Raw genomic sequence first — 16,324 nt, forward strand, 5'->3', positions numbered from 1 at the left:
AGTTGAAATATTTAGTCCTGCAGCCTTTTCATGGATATTCAAGTGAAATGAATGATTATACTTATGAGTTGTAGAATTGATTGCCTTCAACAGGAAAATTTTAAAGAACGTAGTTTTTAGAGTAATCTTTGTGCTGTATACTATACCTATGGCAGCTATAAGGTGTTCCTCTGCTTTGCTGTTTTAGTGCTATCTGTTTAGCAGAGCTTTCTGTGTACACTGCAGTCATCTTGGTGTGGATGGCAGCTCCTGAGGTCTTGGAGTAAGCTGTGTCCCGTTGCACAAAAGCATTTCTCTTTTCCATTTACAGTTTCTCTTACAGGCTGTGCAGAGTTTCCCTGCTAGGCCAGTATCACTTGGTTTATTTTTAGTCTAACATTTTCCTTTTTCCTCCTCTTTGCTTTCTGCTGTGCTGATTGGGTTGTTCATGATGACATTCCAGATGCCAGCTTTTTTTTTTGTTTGTTTGTTTTTTTAATACAGCGTTGCTGAGGATTACTGCCTGGGCTCAACCATGTGAATGTCTCCCTTCCTAAGAGGTCACAGCAGCTCATGACCTGATTTACTTTTCATCTAGAAAACTGCAGTGACTGAAAGGCCTTGCTCAGGCAAGAGAGCACCACAGTCCCAGGCATTTGAGCAAGGAGCTGAACTCTACTGCTCCCTTGTCCAGCATGTGAGACTGGCCCACCTTGGCCAGGATAGTGAGGGGTCTGCCTGGAGCCATCAGCCAGGTGGAGAGGATCAGGGTGTGAGCTGAGCTGGGGCTCTGGCTGCTCCCCCAGGTCCTGCACAGAGTTGCTGGTGCTCCTCCAGGCTTGTCCTGCTCAGGTCCCCATGTGTGCTGCCCCTCAGCTGTCGTGGGTCTGGCCAGCAAACGTGACTGTGCACTGTCTCACAAACTGTGCACGACAAAGACCGTGCCGGGCTGCAGCATGGGCAACTTGTACTACCCTGCATATTTTAAGACTTGCTGGTTTTATGATCCTGTTTTCTTTCTGTAACTAAATGCTAGATTTCTCTGCCCACCCAATTCCTTTTCCTGAATGAATTTTTAATTTATTTAATTTAATTTATAATCTAATTTAATTTATTTTCCTTAATGAATTCTGTACATTCAAATATGTATGTCCTGGAACAAATTCAACACAAAGTCCCAGAAGAAGCATTAAAGGTAAGAGGTGCTGGGTGCAGTGCATTTTTAAAAAAAAAAAACAACTTTAAGTACTCTAGTGATGGTCAAGCAGAGTGAAATATTAAAATACTCTTGATGGCAGTGAAATGTTTCAAAATGTGAGGCTCTCCTTGGATTTGGACTTAATAAAATCCTCCTTTGAGGAGAGATATATTTCCCAGTTATCTCAACTCTGATCTCTCCTATCCCTGTGCCAACATGTAGATCAAGTTCTTTATGTTTCATGACTGCCAAGAAAAAAAAGGTTACTTAAAGCTGTAACATGTTAAAGAACAACCAGCACATGAACTTGTGGGTGAAGCACAGCAGAACTTACTCCCTCCCAGAAGTGGAGCACAGATGTCTTTTTCTGAGCATGGTGACTTATGCCAGCTCCACCACATCTCCTCAATCAGGCTGAAGTTTGCTTAATTTATTCATGTGTTCCATCTCATTTTTGTCTTCAAGCTCCCAATTTTTTCTTACTGAGCAGTCAGTCCTCTTATGAGTGAGGTGTTTTTAAAACACTGTTCAGTAGCAGGTAAGAAATATTCAAGCATCCCCTTACCTAAGGCAGGAAAGCAACCCCCTCTATATTATTATTATATTATAATAATATATATATTATATTATTATATTAGCAAGAAAGCTATAATGTTCAGCTGTGGGACTGGGCTATCAATGCCATGCATCAGCTCTTGGCTAGCAGATACTGCCTTTTTAGCCCTGGTTCTGTGTTTAGGACTCGGCGAGGATAGGAAATCTAACAGCTACAATTGGGCAAATGATTCATTGAACTTACTTCTCAGGGATAATCTGGATGGGCTCACCCTTTTATTAGTTTACTTGTAATAAAACAGCTTCTAAATAGCTCATTTACTGTGTTAATATGGAACCTGTTTTAAGGTAGAATCACTGTCCTAGCTGGGGAGATGGTTTGGAAAAAATAATTAAAATAGATTCCAGTTGCCTTTGCTGAAAAACTGAGATAATGCAGATGAGTGCCCTGAAATAATAAGAACAAAGGGGATTTCAGGATTTAAATCCTGAGTGGAAAATGGCCTGAGTTCTGATTCTTCTCAGTTTATTCTTGAAAGGATTTTCTAATTAGTTATTTTGCAGAGCTAAGTCACAGTGACCTTCTTGTGTACTGGAACTGTCACTTAATGGCTTCCAAGTGGGCTATTTCTCCTGTTCTGTAGCTTCTGCTCAGGTGTGCATGCTTCTTTTTGAGGGACACAGCTGCAGTAGAATTTTTGGTGATCTGTTGGTGGGGAAGAGGGGTTCATTGCTGCTTGTGTCTCTGCAGCATGAGAAATACACCAGCCAACTCCAGATGAATTACAAAGGCACGGCCATGAAGAGGGCGGAGCAGCCCATGGAGCACAGTGTCTACACAGAGTCCCCACAAGCCAAGCTGGAGAAAGGAGAGAGGAAAGCAATTACAGGTACCTGCTTGGGAACCAGTTCATCTAGATTCTGAACAAAGTGCAGCTTGTGCTGGGTTATGATTCTGACAGTAGAGTCTTGTGGGTTGCATTTGGGAGCAGTTCTAGAAGGATCAGCTTTCTGAACTCATGGAGTATTCCAGACTCTGGGTTTTTGGAGATTCAGCCTCCAAAAAAAATCAGCTGGTGTGATGGCTCCTACATGCCTTGTCGCTGTGTGTGTTCTCTAAAACCTGTGGGCAGAGCAGGTTTGGTAAGTTCTCTGGCACCTGTCTGGTCTATTTTTAATTTCCTAATCGTGAGCTGGTGTTTGAACAGAGGGGGTGACTCAGAGTAGAAAATGTATAGCTGCTGTGGCTTGGTGCTGGCAGGCAGGCAAAGAAGCAGCAAGCCATTTCTTTCACAAGGCCCTGGATGGTTTTAAATGGCTGCATTTCCTAACATGCCAATATGTGGGGTTGAAACCAGCCGCCAGATTGGGAGATGTTTGCTTCAGGTTCGCTTTTCCCCAGCTTCAGACCTTTCCTGTTTGAGAAATTCCTTCTGTTCTCCATTTTGTTACCAACTGCTGCCTTCCTTTAAAGATCCTTTGTCAAACTTGGTTCCTCCATGTTCCCCGTTATGGTTTGGCAGGACCTCTCCAGCAGTCTTGTCTCACCCATTTCACCCAAATTCCTGCCTCTTGTGTGTGCTGTCCTGACAGGTCTCTCTCCCCAGTTCTGATCAGGCATCAGTTCACTGCTTTCTGGAGCTTGCTGGTGCATGGGAGGAACAAATATGGTTTTAAAGCATACTGGTGACATGACTGCCAGTGGTGGTCTTGTGGCTTCAGGATGGCAGAGCAATTGGAAAACTTTAGGGTTTAGCGGGGAGAGTTACCCACTCCGTTGGAGGAAGAATCAGGAAGAATGGAGGAAAGGGGATGGGCAAGTAAAAGAGTGAGGTAAACATCTTGGGTAAGTTTACCTAGAGACAGGTATGGCAGCTTTCTAGAAAAGAGTACAACTTTGGATAAATGTGTTAAGGCTTCATGATAACTAATTTGAGCGGGTTGATTGACCATGATCTCCCATGTATTGTCCTTATGAACAGCCCCCTAAGCTGACATAGTGCACTAAAACAGTGTAATGTGCCTCCCCTGGGCTCCTCTCTGTCTCCAGCTGTGTGGGGAAGCACACGTGCCCGTGTGCCCAGCTCCCATTTTTTGCACCAGAAAACCTTTCTTTGTGTTGCTTTGGCTGTGGCTGTGTTTGGGACTGAGTCTGACAAGCGTGAACGTAAAGGGATGGAATCGTGAAGGATTAAGTGTGACACTGGGGAGGGTGAGAAGAGGTGAACCCCACTGGGGGAAGAGCTCTCCAGCTGCCTTTCAAAGGGCAGGAGGTTCTTGGAAAGCTTTGCCCGTAACTGGAACCACTTTGTGTTTGCTACTGCCTGGTTCCGTGAACATTCAGTTTTTTATTCTTGCCATATTCCAAAATACACTCTCATTGATTTTAACCTACATAGCATAAGCAGGGGATATTTGGAACGCCTTCACAGCCAGGACGTTGAGTGACTCTTGAGCAAGGTGACCCGTTTCTCTAGCCTGTGATTTGCAGACCTGCATTATGTTTCTGTCATCTTCAGTGGGCACAGAGCAGAGGTCTAAGGCAAAACGGGCTCTGTGTTCTTACTGGGGACCAGCACTGAAGTATGTCACATGCAGTGGGACTGATGGGCAGAGCTAAAAAAATCTGTGAAGTGCTGCTAACCCCACTGAATGATAGAGGAAATCAGGACTTTTTGTTTGAAGTATTTTGCTGGATTGGACTGAAGCCTGTGGAAGCAAAAGCCTGAGTATTAAATCAGTCCCTCGCTCTCCCAAAAGCATCTCTGTCACGTGAGCAGAATGCTCAGTGGATCCTTTTCTCATGTGCCATGTGACTAATTCACCTTGTCCTCAGCTGCACACATGCACTGTTTCTCCTCGGCTGCTGGGAGGAGTGGCAGCAATTTGAAATGATTAGTGAAAAGAATGTCGTGTTCTTATGGGGAGTGGGCTTGCTTAGTGGCAGCAGAAAGAGGCTTTAGGGAAAGAGCTGTTTTGCTAAGTCTGTAGGTATTTAGGAATTTGCATTGACTAATTAAAGCAAGGTCTGGGCTGACAAAAGCCTTTAGAAGGATCGGTTCCCAGGGCCTGGGTGGAAAAGAGGCAGAGGGAATGCAGGCTTTCAGGGAAGAGGTTTAACAAAACAATGTGAACAATTAGAGCTGCTTAGAAATGGGAGGAGGTGAGGGGCTGAGGATAAAGAGATCCAGGGGAATGAATGGGAAACAGTCAGTTTAGTCGTTATGCTGTTGAACTTGCAGCTTTTGGGTGTATGTTGCCTGCAAGCAGAAAATCATCTGTATGTGAAGTGTTTGAAGCAAGGAGCTTGGTTAATCCTATGGGTTGGAGATGGATATGAATCAAAGTGTCCACAGTTCAGCTAGTTAATGCTAAAAATAGCTATTAGCTCTCATGTCTAAAGACTTAAGTGATTAGGAAGCCAGGTAGAGCCTTCAACTGAGTAGATTTCAAGACAGTCACAATCCCTATTCCCATCTGTTGCTACCTGAGTTGAGGTACTTGATGAGATAAGCTACTTTGTGGTTTTCTGTTCTCAACGCATAGTTAAATCCTCCAGCTGATCTTAATTTTTTGTTTTCTCAAAGCTACCACAGCCTGATGGGACTGGGAATCCTGAATCTGATGACTAACCTCTTAATAACTGCTGCAGGCCTGAGTTTCCAGGGGTGGAGGCTGCTCGTAGCGTCCACTTTAAATGGGCATCATCATTTGCCAGGTGTAGGACCAATTGCAGGAGCTTCTCCCGGGATCTGTGAAATAGGTTTATTCATCAGGTCAGCATCCATGTCATTAGTAAGTCCCCTCAGCAGAGTGGACGACTTGAAAGTCCTGCTGATGTCCAGGGCTGAGGTCAGCAGGCAGGATGGATGGAGGCAGTGGGAGCTGTGCCCAGTTGTGAAGTGGTTTCCATGGTCTTTGGCTGCTTTCCCCATGAGATCATGGCAATAGCTATTTAGACACACAGCTCTGCCCTAGCCTTTAATTTAAGGGAGTGGTGTTATATCTGCTTTTTTTACCTGAATTAGAGTGGTGGTAGTTGCAGCATGTTTAAGGTTTGACCATGTAATTGATACATTTGTGATCATCAGCCACATTTGAAAGTCTCTGGGATCCTGGTATGTTCACAGCAGGTACAAAAGACCAGGGCTTAGATTAATCATTCACATATGAAATAAATTGTGTGGCAAAGAATCAGAGAATTGCTTTATGATTATTTCTACTAGGTCTGAATTCTCTATTTTGGCTAGGAGTTAAAAAGCAGAGATGTAAGGAATTCATTTTAAAATGTTGTAGCTAGATCATCTTTTTTTTTCCCCAAGGCCTCTGCTGTAAGAAAGCTACTCTGCATCTTCTGGAGATGGGCATTATTGTTATTAATAATGAATCAAAAACAGTTTGACTTAAAGCAAGCTGGATTTCTCATGCTTTTGTTATGACTTGCAGGAGAGAGTTTCAAAGCTCTGTGTGCTTCTGTGAACAAAGAAATTTGCTGTTGCTGACTTTCTCTCTCTCATGATGGTATGAAGCTTTGTGAAAGTTTGGGCAAAGCATAGTCCTCAGTCCTGTCGACCACAGGGGACACCTTCAAGGGAAATCAGACCCCTCTGTTTAGTGGGAGCTGTGTGCTTGTCTTGAAAGCTTTTCTTCCTTGCTTGATGATGGAAAGCAGCTTTAACACGATCTTTCTCCTTTGATTTTCATCACCTGGACTGTATTTCTGGTTGTGGCCTTGTGTTCTGCGTGATTCACTTCTCTATAAATGCACCCTTTGTATTGACATGTCTCATTCTCTCTTTTGGTGCCTCTCCTTCAGATGATCAATAGTTCTGTATTAATTTAACAGGCCACATTTTTGTCTGACTGTTAGGCAAATGGACTTCCCTTTTTCTGTGCTAAAACACAGAAATTCATTTTTCCTTTTGAGTGACTGCCCCAAAGACTGAAATCCAGGAGCAGAACATGTGTATGTCAGTGGTCTTCCCTGTATTACACCGTCACTGGTAGCTCAGTATTTATCTGGCTGAATGCTTGAGCTGACCTCAATTCAGTTATCTAAAAGGATGGTTTTCAGGCTGCCTGCCTGAATTGATGAGCTAAGAAATATGTCTAAATGAATTGGCACCATCTGGGCAGCCTGGCACGGAGTGGAGAGAGGTGGTAACGAGCTGCCATCGATTGGAGGAAGTCTCATGTCATTAAAATGACTGAGCAGTTAATTTTCATTGCTGTTCCTCCCTTCACTGCTGACTGGAGTGAGCCCCTAGTCTGCTTTTACAAGAGCATCCATCTTACACTAAAACAGAACAGACAGGAGGTGGCTTCAGGGTGCTTTGCATGTCTCAGGACACAGGAAAATGTGCTGCTCTGGATGCTGCAGGTCCAGGTTGAGGTTGCTACCCAAAATGGATCACAGCTGGTGAAGAGCAAAGCCCGCTGGCACAACTGCATGTGTAGCTGCTCCCTGGCCCACTTCTGTCACAGCCATCTGTTTTAGCTGCCTTCCCATCGTGTTTCCCCCCTCCCACCCCCTTCCCTTTTTCTACAATATTGTTGTGTTAGAGCTGGAGCTGGGAGAGGTGTCAGTTGTGCTGGCAAATTAGAAGGGACAGAAGCTTCTGACATGAGCAGGGCAGCAAATTCATGTAGCTCTTTGTGCTGGTTTTGGCTGGGGTAGAGTTAATTGTCTTCACAGTGGCTGGTATGGAGCAGTGTTTTGGATTTTTGCAGGACACAGAGTGGTTAATATAGAGATGTTTTTGTTATTGCTGAGCAGGCCTTACACAGGGCCAAGTCCTTTTCTGCTTTCTGTACTGCTGCACTGCTGAGGAGATTGAGGCTGCATGGAAGGCTGGGAGGAGGCACAGCCAGGACAGGTGACCCAAACTGACCAAAGGAATATTCCAGACCATATCACATGCTCAGGATGTAAGGCAGGGGGAAGAAGAAGGAAGTGGGAGGGGATATTTGGAGTAAGGGTATTTGTCTTCCTGTGTCACTGTTATGTGTAATGGAGTCCTGATTTCCTGGACATGACTGAACACCTGCCTGCCCATGGGAATGGTGAATGAGTTTCTTCTTTGGCTTTGCTTCTGTGCGTGGCTTTTGCATTCCTTACTAAACGTTCTATATCTCAACCCATGACTTTTCTGCTTTTTACCTTTCTGACTTTTTCCCTGATCCTGCTGGTAGGGGAGCAAGTGAGCAGCTGTGTGGGGCTTGGCTACTGGCTGGGGTTAAACCTCAACACTCTTCTGAAGTCAGAGAAATTTTACTCTGGCTCAGAGTCTGTCTGCTTTGATCAATAACCAAGGGTGACGGTGACTGTGTCACTCGGCAATGTTATTCAAAATGCAAATTAATATGAATGCTTAGTGGAAACATTAATTACACCTAAAATATTGAAACTGTCCCTGAATAGCAAGATACTGTCTCCTCAACTTTACATCTGTGCTTTTTGCTGTTATAAAATGAAGTTCCAGATCATTGTGGAGGTTGGGAGAGGAAGGGAACAAAACACCTTACACAGAAATGTGCAGCTTTGTCACAGATGCTGTAACAGGTATTGCAGGTGGGGCCATGTGGGCTCTGTGTCATGGGGCATGAGGAGCCTTCTGCTGCTGTGCAGTGCGGTGTCTCCCACCCTGATGGCCCTAGATCTGTGGCACTTTTTAGATGCTCCTAGACCTGCCCTGGGGTTTTGACTTTGTGCTAGCTTTTGTCGGAAGGGCAGTTAGGGTAATTTCCTATTAGGACTCAGAGAAATTTGAGACAGCAGAGGAGCTGGATCATTATTCTTCATAAATCCTGTATTTTCCCGCTTCAGCTTCAATTGCAGTCCCAAAGTTCCTCATCAACAGAAGAGGTCTGACCAAAAGTCTGACTTACTCACCTGGCTGCCTTTTCCCTGTAATAGAAAAGCTCCTGGCTGACAGAGGCAGAAGCTCCTGTGTTTGTACTCAGATGGAACACAGATCTTTGAGTAATTTCTGGGAAGATTTCTGTCCTGTTCTGGATGGGTGTGAGCTCTCTTAGCTCTCTTGTGCCCCGCTGGACACAAAATTGTCTTGGCATGGCATCTTCTAGAGGAGGGGTCCTTTGGGACCTTTGGGGCTGGGGTGTGCTGGATAGACGAGCTGTAATGAGGCAACTCCTTGCAAGATACAAGCAGTAACAGCACCCATCCTTGGGAAAGGTGCTGCTTGTGCAACAGCTGAGTGCAGGTGGTCTTTGCATTTCATCTGTAGGGCAGTTGATCCCTTTAGGCACAAATTGCCTCAGACATCACTGGCTCTTGCTAATGGATTTGTGTTAAAGTGTTGATGTCATTCCCCTGGCTTCCCTCAGATAGCTGCCTCTTGGCCATCAACCCTAAGATCTGTACTGTAATTCAGAGGCTAATAATCCATTGTGTGCCCAAAGTGCCTGATACTGAGGGAGCAGATCTTGCATGGGTGGGGTGGGGTCTAGTGGGCGAGTTACAGCATGAAAAGAGGATGGTAGGTTTCTGCTCAGCCTAGGAGAAACCAAACCCTACACTCTGGAGTAGGGTTCACTGACAGCCTTGTGAATAGGTTTTCTAATGATTTTTTTCCCCCCTCTCCCATGAGTGGTTTACCCATCATCAGTTATGAAACATATTGCTTGGCAATTCCAATTTATCTTGATGAGAAATGCTTCCTCCTTTGAACTTTCAAAGGCCGCCTACATAATAGGAGCATGGTTTATCTTCCACACACTCTAGGCAGGGAGGAGAGTAATACTTTTAGCCTCTTTTGATCCTCAGTGTGAAGGGAAGCTGCATGGTTAACTTTGAAACATGAACAAGATCTCTTGAAAAGGGCCTGTGGGCTGCATCTGTAAAGCAAAAGTTTTGCCTGTGAACTGTCAGTGTATGAGCTTATATATCTGGAATGATCCTAGAACAAAAATATCTGAAGTAGTGGCCACTGGGTCTGTGTAGCTTTAGAAACAACAGCATAAAATCAGGCTGCTTTTTTAATTTGAATTACTTAATTCCCCTTCCTCTCCTGACTTCCCTTATGCTAACAACTGCTTTCTGTCATGTCCCTACTAAAGCAGGGAATGCAAAATAGCAGGGCTGCTTGAGAGCTGCTTTGTATAGAGCAGTGGTGTGTGGTTTGAAAACCACAAGTTGAGCAGCAGCTGGCAGTAGAAGCCCAGCTATGGCTCTGGAGCTGGAGCCAGGGTTTAAGACGTGGCCAGTTATGGCTGCTATGAGCAGAGGCAGGAGCAGCCTAACAAAGCTGGATCTTAACCTCAGCCCCTGACCTATGCTGGTGTTTCTATCACCTCCAGATGAAGGAACAAAAAAATTCTACTTTATTTGCTTCTCTTGAACTATGAAAAAAATGTAGTATTAATTGTACCACAGGCAAATTGGGTGTATTCTTTTTGTTTGTTGCATAAACAGCAGCAGCCCAAGGCACTGCCGAAACACAACCTTGTTTTGTGGGATACTAAACGAGGAGCAGTGGATCAGCTCCAGTGAGTGGGTGCCAGTTGTTGCAGTGAAGCCCTGCTCTTTTCAGTGCGTGCTCACTGAACAGAGAAATAATGTAAGCCTGGCTCTTCTAGAGGAAATTCTTCATGAGAAAAACCTCTGTCCTGCAATGATTATGCAACTCACTTGGTTTACTATAAGCTTTAGAGAGCAAGAGTTTACTGCTTCTTTATGAAAGTGTAAGGAGATGGTTTCACCATTTTCCCTATGTTTGTAATGCTTTGAGAATTTCCTGTTGTGGAATGTGTGTCACAGTGGGAGTGGTAAATAGTGAAAAAAGTCCCTAGCCTGGACACATCCCAAGGACATGGTGGGGCAAAAAAGGGTACAGCAAAAGCCTTCCCAATTAAGGTGAGGAAGAAAGTCAGATTTTCACCTGAATTGCAGGTGAGTTGAAGACAGTTTTGTGGTTAGTGTTTTAGTGGTTAGTCTGTCCTGACAAAAATCTTCCACTTTGTGTGTATAATAAGGCTAGAAAGGGATAAAAGTCAGTATCTGGGAAATACAGCTGTGAAAGACAGTGAAGGGAAGTGGAGTTGGTATCTTGCAATAGAATGTAGAAAGGAGAAAAGGGCGAAACAAAGAAAAGGCTGAACATATTATTATGTATAATTTGCTGTTGTTACAACTGTGGTATAACAGGTTCATGGTCTCATCTGGCCCTGATGTTTTTCCCATTTTGGCATGTGGTTGAACCTGGTAAATTGATATTTTCTGTGTTAAAGTATTTGCTTATCCTCTTCCTAGAAACGAATACTTACCGCACTCCGCTCTATGGGCAGCCCTCCTGGTGGGGGGAAGATGATGCAAATAACAAGGAGGAGAGAAGGCAAGAGGAACATTACTCAGGTAACAGAGGTGATGTGGGGTGACAGAAGATAGGGGACACAAAATTTTGGCAGACTTTTGATATTTACTGCTTGAAGCCATCTGTTTCAAGACTTTTAGTTACTACTTCTTTTTTGTGCTTGTATTTGTACATTTCTCTGTATAGGTTGGAAACTGGAATAAGGGAGAATTAAAATGTTTTCCCTAAAATATTTGACCCTTAGAAACAGCAGTTGTGGAGTAAATCACTAAGTTTGTTTTAGAGCTAGCTGTATCTGTTCTCACCTGATCATTCTTGGGAGCCATTTGGTCTTAACACTCCCTTTGTTGTCAATCTGTGTGTATGGAAGATGCATCTTGTTTTCACTTGTAAACATGAGGTTTCTATCAAGCATGTGCTCTACTGACCAAGGAAGTGTTTTATTTCAATGCACACATAGTGTATCTGTTCTCTAGCAGAGAGGGGTTGTGATTAGTGGCCCTTCCAAGAAGTTGAAACAAGTGAATTGCATAGTACTGAAAAAACGTGATTTCATCCTTTTTTTTTCTGCCTTTGTAGAGAGATCAAAAGAGATAACCCAACATGAAGAGGAACTGAATGGGAATATTTCTACTTATAGAGATGCCCAAGAACAATCTGTGTTTGCCTTCCGGAGAGAGCCAAGTTATTTTGAGATTCCAACTAAAGAATTTCAGCAGCCATCAAAATCTCCAGAAACACAGGTCCATGAGATCCCAACAAAGGATGTTGATGCTGTGGTAGCCCCTGTGGTACAGAGTCATGCCTCTTTCACCATTGAATTTGATGATGGTACCCCTGGTAAAATAAAGATAAAAGACCATGTAACTAAATTTTCACTCAGACAGAGAAGACCCTACAGTAAGGAACCGGCTCACACAGAAGTGATGTCAGCAGAGAGCAAAGTGGCTGACTGGCTTGTCCAGAATGACCCAAGCCTGATGAGAAGGCAGTCTGCAGGAGATGATGTTTACAGTACCAAGAGTGACCTGCCAGTTCATGTAAGGACGCTTAAAGGTGAGTGAATGTCTTGTCACGTGGACTTAGCTCTCTGTCGGCCATGCAAATGCAGCCTTTCTTAATATAATATGAAAGCCCTTCTCCTGTCAAGGAGAACTGGACTTAATTATCTCTTCTTCAAATTTGCAAGATGAAGAATATTACTTTAATGACTGTTAATATTTTGAATGCAGCTAGCATGCTCTTCACCTGGCCCTGAAGTCATGTGTGATGTTGGCTTAGGGACACTAATGTGACTCCTCTACATCTATAATGCCAGCTCAGCAGTAATTGGTTAAAAAAAAGATTTTGATTTTTTGAATGTCTAAAATAATTTCCATATGGTCAGGCAGGGTGATTATCACAGATATTTCAGTGAATTTGGTTCTCTTGGCTTCTCCTAGCTGATTGAATGACTTTTCTTTTTAACTGTAGTCCAGAGGAGTCTAAGCATGATCATCCTGTTGTCTTAAGTCTAAGTGTGGTCATCTGGTAATGACCAGAGCCAGTTGGTTGGACGACAGAAAGTGCTGACACAGAGACTACTGGTAGACTTGGGATACACATGATCCCCAGTAAAGGAAGTTGTTGTGCTTGTAGGAAAAGATTTCTTCTCCTAACCTAAAGCTTCTCTGAAATCCTGCTCCGTTCAAAAACATCAGATTTTGTGGACCTGTGTCTTGTTAAGTGTGTCACTGTGAGGAATTCTTTGGGGATTTTCAAAGTTCTGAAGTGAAGTTTGGAGGCCAGTTCTTAGAGCAGCTGGTGGGACTTACATGATTCTGATGCAACTTTGAATACATTCTGCAAGATTTATGGTTGCTTGAGCCTTGGGCCATTCACTGAACAGCTCAGAGGAGACCAGTGATTCCTCCATTCTTACTGCCTTGCCCTCTGGAAAAGCTATTGGTTTGAACTGCAGTTTGAGCTGATGAAGTCATATTGAAGGTTACCAGACCTACTTGCGCTTGAAGTCCTACTTAATTAGAGCTATACCTTGTTTTCTCTTAAAGAAATACTTGCTTTGAGCTTTTTGGAAAAAAAATCCCCAAAACTCATCATAATATGAAGAGTTTTACGTATTACACTTCCTAATTGCTGGTTTGGGTACGTGTTTTTGGGAACCCTGTGTGGTCATAAAGGTGCTGTACTCAGCCATAGGGTTTGGCATGGCATGGAAATTTAACTACTTTGTTGGCCATTGCTTGGTTCTAGTCCTTCCCAATAAGGGACAGTGTTGAAGTGCCTGGTTTGGTTATTTAGGGTCTTATTTTCAGTGTACTGTGACTGTGTGATGAAAGGGTTTGTGCTGGGATTTTTTATGTTACTATCATACAGGATTTTGTTGACTTACTGGAGAACATTGTCAGGGATAGAAATGTGCTTCAGTGATTTTGCTCTTGGAGAAGACTAGAGAGTTGGGCAGCTGTTGCAGTTGTGATGCACAGGAACACTAGAGAGTGGCTGCATTTGCCTCTCTACAGTCCATAAGGCATGGAAAGAAGCTGAGGTAATTCACTGTGTAATTTGCATATCAAGAAATCAACGCTGGACATTTGATTAAAACATAGAGTGTTGATGGCCTGAGGAGTTGATCCGCCTCTGCTTTAGCAGGTGTCATTTATCTACGATAGCTGTGTAACGTGTTCTTCTGGCAGGGCTAATTTTGAAGATAACTTGGAGGCTGCTGCTGGCTGCCTACCAGGTTTGGGTCTCCAGGATCAGAAATGCCCACCTTTGGGGCTGTCTAACATTTGTTCACTTCCAGCAGCAATGTGGTGAATGTAAAGCCTGGTATCAAGACTACAGGGTGTTCAGGTCTTAGCAGCTTGAGGGGATGTGCATGGTGTTCTGCTGGGGCATCTGTGAGCATGGTGCATGTTTTCCTTGTGTCCTCACCATTTTGCATTCATCAGACCTCTTAGTCAAGACCTTTAATTTAAGAACTTTCCCTTCCAAGGGTGAAGCTTATCAGCCCTCAGGGCACAATGCAAAGTTTGCTGGAAACTCTTCATAGAATTGACTCCTGGGTTGAATGGACCTTGCATTAAATCCTAATCTTTCACAGTTAACTTGATGTAATAAATGGTCTTCACCCATGAGTCTGGAGAACTTGCCAAGTAGGTTTGAGCAGTTTTCCTTCAAACACGTGGTGTTTTAGCCAGTATATCTTGCTACATATTACAGTCTAGAGCGCAGAGACCTCTTTCCCCGTTCTCCCGATGACAGGTTCCTGGTCGTTGACTGAATCGTGTTGTGTGCCTTCACACCCGTTTCCTTCTCCAAAAAAAGGTTTGTTTTTTGTTTTATTTTTAACTTTTTGTTTTAATTTTACCTTTTTGTTTTACTTAAACTTACTTTCTGAGAGTCCTGAGCTAAGGTGCTGAGGGGCTGGCAGGCACTGATACATAGGGACAGCTGTAAAGATGGTTGTTGCTAAAATAAGTGAAAATAATTATAAACTTAGTTTAAGCGTAGTGAACCCTTCAGTAATGATTTAACCTTTGCTTGGCTGGTGATAGGATGGTGTAACTCATGGGGGTGTCATGGTGTGATTCTTAAATCTCCTGGAAGAGTAAAGAATCCTGCAGATTAACTTTTCTGTTAGCGTCTGGTTTATTTCCCCTTGTAGAGGATGGTGACATGGGTGCTCAGAGATGCATGTACTTGTAATGCTCTGATCTGGTTTCATTGTGGGTATTTGGTTTCATAGGATGCAGTGTGAGGGTTTTATTTCCTGATCCTGCAAAGATATTTCTGTTCTCAAAACCCAGTGAGGTTGGTCTTGGACTACAGTAATTGGATAGAATGGCAAAATAATCTCATCATTTTTATTTAAATTGAAAAAAAAAAGAAACAAAATGTTAATTATGTAAACCAGTCACCATTACAAAATCAGAAATCCATGAGGTTGAAAGTACTTCTTGAATTCTTTTTAAATAAATAATTACCTTGGTAGCCAACCAGTGGTGAAAAGTGGGGTCAGGAGTGATCTGCCTTCTCTTTTATTTCTTATGATGGGGTGCAATCCCTGTACCACACAGATGTCTTTGGAGTTTTTTAATCTTCTAGAATGCTTTTCATGTAACTGAAATGATAAATATCAACTGTGAGGTAATGACAGGCCCACAACAACTGAGAGTATGAAGGTCAAACCTACATACCTTGTTTCCAGGAAACAGGCACGAGGACGGAACGCAGAGCGACACCGAAGACCCCAAGGCGGAGAAGGAGACGACGACGACGACGGGTGGGGAACGTCCAACAGAGCAGACGAGGCTGCAGCGCCAGATGAGGCGTGACCCCCACGAGATGCTGCACAACAAGCAGGCCTTCGTCATCGAGTTCTTTGAGGACACGCCGCGGAAGAAGAGGTCCCAGTCCTTCACGCACAGCGCTCACTCATCCCAGAGCGACACGGATCCGGGGCTGAAGAACAAGGTTGAGAAGCGCAAGAATGCGTTGCCAGCGGAGAAGCCGGGAAATTCAGTGCCACCATCCCACCTCGCAGCCCAGGCAGGCAAACCCACCACCAACTCCTGCGGGACCCAAAGAACAAGCTCCTTCAAGAGGGAGAAGACGGAGGACAGGATCAACTCTTCGTCCTCCTCTGCTCCCAGAGCCAAAAGTTACGGGAGCGTTGGGAGGAAGTCAAAAATGGCTCAGGATTTTATGGCTGAGTACTTGCGTGAAACTGCTCAGCCTGGGAAGCCAAACGCTGAGAAACCAGCCCCTGCGCCGGTGCCGGTAGCTCCACGCGTGGTTATATCCTCAGAACCAGAGCCTGCCTCTGCTCCACCTCCGGAGGCAAAGTCTGCCCAGGGCAGGAGGAATGATGAGGAAGACAGTGTAAGTGAGACAGGCACTTACACCATTGAGACAGAGTCACAGGACAAAGAGGTGGAGGAAGCACGAAAAATGATAGATCAGGTAAATGCTTTTCTGTGCTTGGGCAGTGAGCTGAGGGCTGAAGGCTTGGAGGGCCTAAATTAACTGTTGCCATGAAGGGATGCAGTTGGGTGCAGCAGGGCATTGTAGTTAGGGGTGGAAAATCATCCTGGGTGACCTTTGAGAAGAATAGGCCCCAACAAACTGTGATGCTTGTCTTTAAAAAATCCCATCAAAACAACAAAACATCAAAACAAAAAAAAACACAGAGTAGAAGAAGGTAAAATATGCCCATGGCAAAGAGCTGCTTGCTTAAAAAAAATGGAATTTGGAA

At 44.0% G+C, this 16,324-nt stretch overlaps 1 protein-coding gene across 3 annotated transcripts in view; it reads left to right on the forward strand.

The window, feature by feature from the left end:
• CEP170B (centrosomal protein 170B) overlaps nucleotides 1–16,324 on the forward strand; it is a 58,168-nt gene that overhangs the window by 18,007 nt on the left and 23,837 nt on the right. For 2 of the 3 annotated variants that reach the window (XM_058855555.1, XM_058855562.1), the window contains exons 1-6: nucleotides 1,122–1,174; nucleotides 2,484–2,622; nucleotides 11,004–11,105; nucleotides 11,644–12,120; nucleotides 14,332–14,394; nucleotides 15,278–16,032. In XM_058855555.1, coding sequence (XP_058711538.1) covers nucleotides 1,124–1,174; nucleotides 2,484–2,622; nucleotides 11,004–11,105; nucleotides 11,644–12,120; nucleotides 14,332–14,394; nucleotides 15,278–16,032 — 1,587 coding nt within the window. In that variant the 5' untranslated portion in view covers nucleotides 1,122–1,123. Of the gene's footprint in view, nucleotides 1–1,115; nucleotides 1,175–2,483; nucleotides 2,623–11,003; nucleotides 11,106–11,643; nucleotides 12,121–14,331; nucleotides 14,395–15,277; nucleotides 16,033–16,324 lie in introns of those variants that run through there. The other variant, XM_058855570.1, reaches the window with a different exon arrangement.

This window comes from Poecile atricapillus, chromosome 1, assembly GCF_030490865.1.
Source record: "Poecile atricapillus isolate bPoeAtr1 chromosome 1, bPoeAtr1.hap1, whole genome shotgun sequence".
In the NCBI taxonomy this organism is placed as follows: domain Eukaryota; kingdom Metazoa; phylum Chordata; class Aves; order Passeriformes; family Paridae; genus Poecile; species Poecile atricapillus.